This window comes from Ranitomeya variabilis, chromosome 1 (genome assembly GCF_051348905.1).
Source record: "Ranitomeya variabilis isolate aRanVar5 chromosome 1, aRanVar5.hap1, whole genome shotgun sequence".
Classification (NCBI taxonomy): domain Eukaryota; kingdom Metazoa; phylum Chordata; class Amphibia; order Anura; family Dendrobatidae; genus Ranitomeya; species Ranitomeya variabilis.
In genome coordinates, this window is record NC_135232.1 from 458,334,496 (window position 1) to 458,341,622 (window position 7,127).

General features: G+C 43.3%; 1 protein-coding gene across 1 annotated transcript; it reads left to right on the plus strand.

Moving 5' to 3' along the window:
- The first annotated feature begins 885 nt into the window (after positions 1-885).
- Positions 886-5,832, plus strand: LOC143782682 (microtubule-associated serine/threonine-protein kinase 3-like). Its single transcript, XM_077270829.1, has 4 exons — positions 886-2,035; positions 2,232-2,333; positions 2,686-2,785; positions 5,610-5,832. Exons 1-4 carry the CDS (start codon positions 1,811-1,813, stop codon positions 5,705-5,707), a joined length of 525 nt encoding a protein of 174 aa, XP_077126944.1. The 5' UTR covers positions 886-1,810; the 3' UTR covers positions 5,708-5,832.
- Positions 5,833-7,127: the final 1,295 nt, after the last annotated feature.

The following is a 7,127-nucleotide window of genomic DNA, read 5'->3' on the forward strand; positions in this document are numbered from 1 at the left end:
GCGGAGCGGAGCCGTGTGTGTAATGTGTGCGGAGCGGAGCCGTGTGTGTAATGTGTGCGGAGCGGAGCCGTGTGTGTAATGTGTGCGGAGCGGAGCCGTGTGTGTAATGTGTGCGGAGCGGAGCCGTGTGTGTAATGTGTGCGGAGCGGAGCCGTGTGTGTAATGTGCGCGGAGCAGAGCCGTGTGTGTAATGTGTGCTGAGCAGAGCCGTGTGTGTAATGTTTGCGGAGCGGAGCCGTGTGTGTAATGTGTGCTGAGCAGTGTGTGTAATGTGTGCGGAGCGGAGCTGTGTGTGTAATGTGTGCGGAGCGGAGCCGTGTGTGTAATGTGTGCGGAGCAGTGTGTGTAATGTGTGCGGAGCGGAGCCGTGTGTGTAATGTGTGCGGAGCGGAACCGTGTGTGTAATGTGTGCCGAGCGGAGCCGTCTGTGTAATGTGTGCGGAGCCGTGTGTGTAATGTGTGCGGAGCAGAGCTGTGTGTGTAATGTGTGCCGAGCGGAGCCGTCTGTGTAATGTGTGCAGAGCCGCGTGTGTAATGTGTGCGGAGCGGAGCCATGTGTGTAATGTGTGCGGAGCGGAGCCGTGTGTGTAATATGTGCCGAGCGGAGCCGTCTGTGTAATGTGTGCGGAGCAGAGCCGTGTGTGTAATGTGTGCGGAGCCGAGTGTGTAATGTGTGCCGAGCGGAGCCGTCTGTGTAATGTGTGCGGAGCGGAGCCGTGTGTGTAATGTGTGCGGAGCGGAGCCGTCTGTGTAATGTGTGCGGAGCAGAGCCGTGTGTGTAATGTGTGCGGAGCCGAGTGTGTAATGTGTGCCGAGCGGAGCCGTCTGTGTAATGTGTGCCGAGCGGAGCCGTCTGTGTAATGTGTGCGGAGCAGAGCCGTGTGTTATAAAGTATTCTAATTTACTGAGATAATGACTTTTGGGATTTCATTGGCTGTAAGCCATTATCATCAACATTAACATAAACACATGAAATAGATCACTCTGTGTGTAATGACTCTGTGTGTGATGTAATTAACGTTCTGATGATATTCTAATTGTGTGAGAAGCACCTGTACATATATAGAAATTAAAGCAATTTTTTACAAATAGTGTGTATATATATATATATATATATATATATGTGTAATTCCTGCCTTCTTTCATTTACTTCATACATTGTGCCCACCATGGGGACGTAAAAGAGGGGCATTTCACAATTAAAGGATGGAACTTTCCAAAGACACAAAGATTAATGTTAACGATGTCATGATTTTTAATGATTGATTACTTGGGTCATTGATGATTACCTCTTCAATATTTGTCACAGTTGTTAATAGTAAACTCTGCAACCAATGAGTTAAATGTTCTATGGAGAAAAAAAAGACCCGTGAGGTAATAAATATATCCAGTATTTCCATTCCTATGTCTGAGGATTAGTGATGAGCGAGCCTGTAAATGGTTGTGTAAAAGATTAATAGCTGCGGAATAACAGAACGGATTCTACACGGACAGAACACAGAGGACAAGTGAGAAAAACCCGTCCCACTCTCCTGGATTATTGATACACAAGTGTGAGCAAACCCAAAATATTGCCGGGCAGCAACTATCTGTGCAGAGCCGATGCTGGAAGATTCTATCACAAGATTCCGTGATGACATCACTGGTGATGCTCGGCCATGATGACATCACTGGTGATGCTCGGCCATTGTGACATCACTGGTGATTCTCGGCCATTGTGACATCACAGCCCCTATAAATAGAAGCCGCGCAGGGTTCCGGGTGCCATTTTTGGTTCTATAGTGACGGAGAGCATTTGCAATTTCTCACTATGGCTGAATTACATCTGAACGGTTTTCAGGAACAAGCGCTATCGGAGGTTCTTATCTTCAATCGCCCTAACATTGCGCTTCTACCACCCGATGGCGTCCTCTGCTTCACTCACCGGCTGGTGGTGCAGCTAGTAAAGGATTGCCTGACTAAAAACCGACAAAATCAACTGACGTCAGAGTATCTGACAGATTTATGTCACAACATCAAGACTTTACTACAGCAGGTAAGTGGCGGACGCTCCGCACACAACTTCTCTATACTCAGAGATAATAATGGTGGGACAGAAGCTTCTTCTTTCCTCCAATATAAAACACGACGAGTCCCCAAATCCTGTATGGAGTCAGTGTATCTGCAGAGAGGAGCAGATCACACATACAATGGCCGCCAATCATCTCAGATTTTTCTTTTCTTCTTTATAGGCTGAAAAAAAGTCTCAATCTGGAGACTTGGCTTATATTACAGAACTGGCCGAAAAAATCCTGCGTGTACTAGAACTTCCGGACTGCTCGTCGGACCGCCAGGTAAGCAGCGTCGGACTGGAGCACCTTGGGCCCACCTGACTCACGGGCCCCATAGCAGCTGTGTGGTCTGCCGCTTTTAGCGACACGCCACTGGCTGGGGGCCCCTGGAGTAGCAGGGGCCCTAGGCAGCTGCCAGCCCTGTATGCCAGCAGGTGTCAGTGCCTGGGGCCCCCGGAGAATCCTCCAGTTCTCTGGTGGGCCAGTTGGACCCTGCCGGTAAGGAGCCATCACCTTCTAGACTCAGAGTTACAACAGGGGCATCTGTAAATGTTGGTTTCTTCTGTCCTGATTGGAGGATTTGGGGATTTAGTGAAATCTCCCTCAAATTAATTATCTCTATTATATCTATTAGGAAACACCAGAAGGCGACGACGAATATGGGGAGAATGTGACCCCGGAAATCCCTGACCCTACTAGGAGTCAGCCGGAGCCGAGCAGCGATCTGATTGCAGGTGAGCCGATCACACGACCGTCTACAAGGAATGTCCAGATATTACACAGCAGGGAATAATGGCGGATTTACTCTCTACTCCATGGAATGGGACCTGTCAGCACATGATACATATAGGAGTGGTGGGATGACGGTGTAGGACGTTCCCCCCATTATATTCAGATATTACACAGCAGGGAATAATGGCAGATTTACTCTCTACTCCATGGAATGGGGACCTGTCAGCACATGATACATATAGGAGTGGTGGGATGACGGTGTAGGACGTTCCCCCCCATTATATCCAGATATTACACAGCAGGGAATAATGGCAGATTTACTCTCTACTCCATGGAATGGGGACCTGTCAGCACATGATACATATAGGAGTGGTGGGATGACGGTGTAGGACGTTCTCCCCATTATATCCAGATATTACACAGCAGGGAATAATGGCGGATTTACGCTCTACTCCATGTAATGGGACCTCTCAGCACATGATACATATAGGAGTGGTGGGATGACGGTGTAGGACGTTCCCCCCATTATATTCAGATATTACACAGCAGGGAATAATGGCAGATTTACTCTCTACTCCATGGAATGGGACCTGTCAGCACATGATGCATATAGGAGTGGTGGGATGACGGTGTAGGATGTTCCCCCCATTACATCCAGATATTACACAGCAGGGAATAATGGCGGATTTACTCTCTACTCCATGGAATGGGACCTGTCAGCACATGATACATATAGGAGTGGTGGGATGACGGTGTAGGATGTTCCCCCCATTACATCCAGATATTACACAGCAGGGAATAATGGCGGATTTACGCTCTACTCCATGGAATGGGACCTGTCAGCACATGATACATATAGGAGTGGTGGGATGACGGTGTAGGACGTTCTCCCCATTATATCCAGATATTACACAGCAGGGAATAATGGCGGATTTACGCTCTACTCCATGTAATGGGACCTCTCAGCACATGATACATATAGGAGTGGTGGGATGACGGTGTAGGACGTTCCCCCCATTATATTCAGATATTACACAGCAGGGAATAATGGCAGATTTACTCTCTACTCCATGGAATGGGAACTGTCAGCACATGATGCATATAGGAGTGGTGGGATGACGGTGTAGGATGTTCCCCCCATTATATCCAGATATTACACAGCAGGGAATAATGGCGGATTTACTCTCTACTCCATGGAATGGGACCTGTCAGCACATGATGCATATAGGAGTGGTGGGATGACGGTGTAGGATGTTCCCCCCATTACATCCAGATATTACACAGCAGGGAATAATGGCGGATTTACTCTCTACTCCATGGAATGGGACCTGTCAGCACATGATGCATATAGGAGTGGTGGGATGACGGTGTAGGATGTTCCCCCCATTATATCCAGATATTACACAGCAGAAAATAATGGCGGATTTACGCTCTACTCCATGGAATGGGAACTGTCAGCACATGATGCATATAGGAGTGGTGGGATGACGGTGTAGGATGTTCCCCCCCATTATATCCAGATATTACACAGCAGGGAATAATGGCGGATTTACTCTCTACTCCATGGAATGGGGACCTGTCAGCACATGATACATATAGGAGTGGTGGGATGACGGTGTAGGACGTTCCCCCCATTATATTCAGATATTACACAGCAGGGAATAATGGCAGATTTACTCTCTACTCCATGGAATGGGAACTGTCAGCACATGATGCATATAGGAGTGGTGGGATGACGGTGTAGGATGTTCCCCCCATTATATCCAGATATTACACAGCAGGGAATAATGGCGGATTTACTCTCTACTCCATGGAATGGGACCTGTCAGCACATGATGCATATAGGAGTGGTGGGATGACGGTGTAGGATGTTCCCCCCATTACATCCAGATATTACACAGCAGGGAATAATGGCGGATTTACTCTCTACTCCATGGAATGGGACCTGTCAGCACATGATGCATATAGGAGTGGTGGGATGACGGTGTAGGATGTTCCCCCCATTATATCCAGATATTACACAGCAGAAAATAATGGCGGATTTACGCTCTACTCCATGGAATGGGACCTGTCAGCACATGATGCATATAGGAGTGGTGGGATGACGGTGTAGGATGTTCCCCCCATTATATCCAGATATTACACAGCAGAAAATAATGGCGGATTTACGCTCTACTCCATGGAATGGGAACTGTCAGCACATGATGCATATAGGAGTGGTGGGATGACGGTGTAGGACGTCCCCCCTAATAAAAAGAATTTCTTTGCTGAAATCCAATGTGCCAGTCAGGAGAAGAGTAACGTAGAAGCCATATGCAAATAAGGATGGAAGTGCACTGGGGCGGGGAAGAAGGAATCTGAGTGCGGTGACACGCACCCAGTGCACTTCCAGGATAATATGCATATGGCTGCTATGCTTCAGCTCTCTTCCCATCACTCACATGTGCAGTGAGGGTGGGGGCTCCTCATTCATGTGGTGATTGGGGGTCCGCCACCACTTGCATTACCTTTATCTGTGGATGCGCTGTACATTCTCATACGATCCCTGACCTCACATGTATGATGGCTGACAATGATCCCTGACCTCACATGTATGATGGCTGACAATGATCCCTGACCTCACATGTATGATGGCTGACAATGATTCCTGACCTCACATGTACGATGGCTGACAATGATCCCTGACCTCACATGTATGATGGCTGACAATGATCCCTGACCTCTGTGTGATAATATTCCTCTGCCGTCCGGCCACAGTGACCGCACAGTAGTATTGTGTCATATGGAGTCCCATCACTTACATTATATTTACTTCTCTTCTCATAGGTTCCATCTTCCGCCGGATGTTATCATCCTGGCCGCGCGGATTATCCAGGGCTGCTCGAGCATTTCCTTGTTGCGCCTCTTGCCCTAAAACCATCTGAAAGGCAGGAAGTCCAGCAGATCCACCATCACTGCTTTTACTGATCACCTGGTATCTGACCCCGGCTGACTCCCTGACTATAATTGTGTCTATTGATTCTGTTATTAATTATAAAAAAAAAATGTCCTTCTATCCTATTATTACCTGTATAGAAGGACCTTTATTATTAATTACAAAAAAAATAAAAAATTGTCCTTCTATCCTATTATTAATTACCTGTACAGAAGGACCTTCATTATTAATTACAAAAAAAATTGTCCTTCTATCCTATTAATTACCTGCATAGAAGGACCTTCATTATTAATTACAAAAAAATAAAAAATTGTCCTTCTATCCTTTTATTAATTACCTGTATAGAAGGACCATTATTAATTACAAAAAAAAAAAAAATGTTCTTCTATCCTATTATTAATTACTTGTATAGAAGGACCTTCATTATTAATTACAAAAATAAAAAAATGTTCTTCTATCCTATTATTAATTACTTGTATAGAAGGACCTTCATTATTAATTACAAAAATAAAAAATTGTCCTTGTATCCTATTATTAATTACCTGTATAGAAGGACCTTCATTATTAATAGTAAAAAAAAAAAATTGTCCTTCTATCCTATAATTAATTACCTGTATAGAAGGACCTTCATTGTTAATTACAAAAAAAAAAAAATTGTTCTTCTATCCTATTATTAATTACTTGTATAGAAGGACCTTCATTATTAATTACAAAAAAAATAAAAAATTGTCCTTCTATCCTATTACCTGTATAGAAGGACCTTCATTATTAATTACAAAAAAAATGTCCTTCTATCCTATTATTAATTACCTGTATAGAAGGACCTTCATTATTAATTACAAAAAAAAATTGTCCTTCTATCCTATTATTAATTACCTGTATAGAAGGACCTTCATTATTAATTACAAAAAAAAAATAAAAAATTGTTCTTCTATCCTATTATTAATTACCTGTATAGAAGGACCTTCATTATTAATTACAAAAAAAATAAAAATTGTCCTTCTATCCTATTATTAATTACCTGTATAGAAGGACCATTATTAATTACAAAAAAAAAATTGTTCTTCTATCCTATTATTAATTACTTGTATAGAAGGACCTTCATTATTAATTGTAAAAAAAAAAAAATTGGCCTTCTATCCTATTATTAATTACCTGTATAGAAGGACCTTCATTATTAATTACAAAAAAAAATAAAAAAAATTCCTTCTATCCTATTATTACCTGTATAGAAGGACCTTTATTATTAATTACAAAAAAAAATAAAAAATTGTCCTTCTATCCTATTATTAATTACCTGTATAGAAGGACCTTCATTATTAATTACAAAAAAAATTGTCCTTCTATCCTATTATTAATTACCTGTATAGAAGGACCTTCATTATTAATTGTAAAAAAAAAAATTGTCC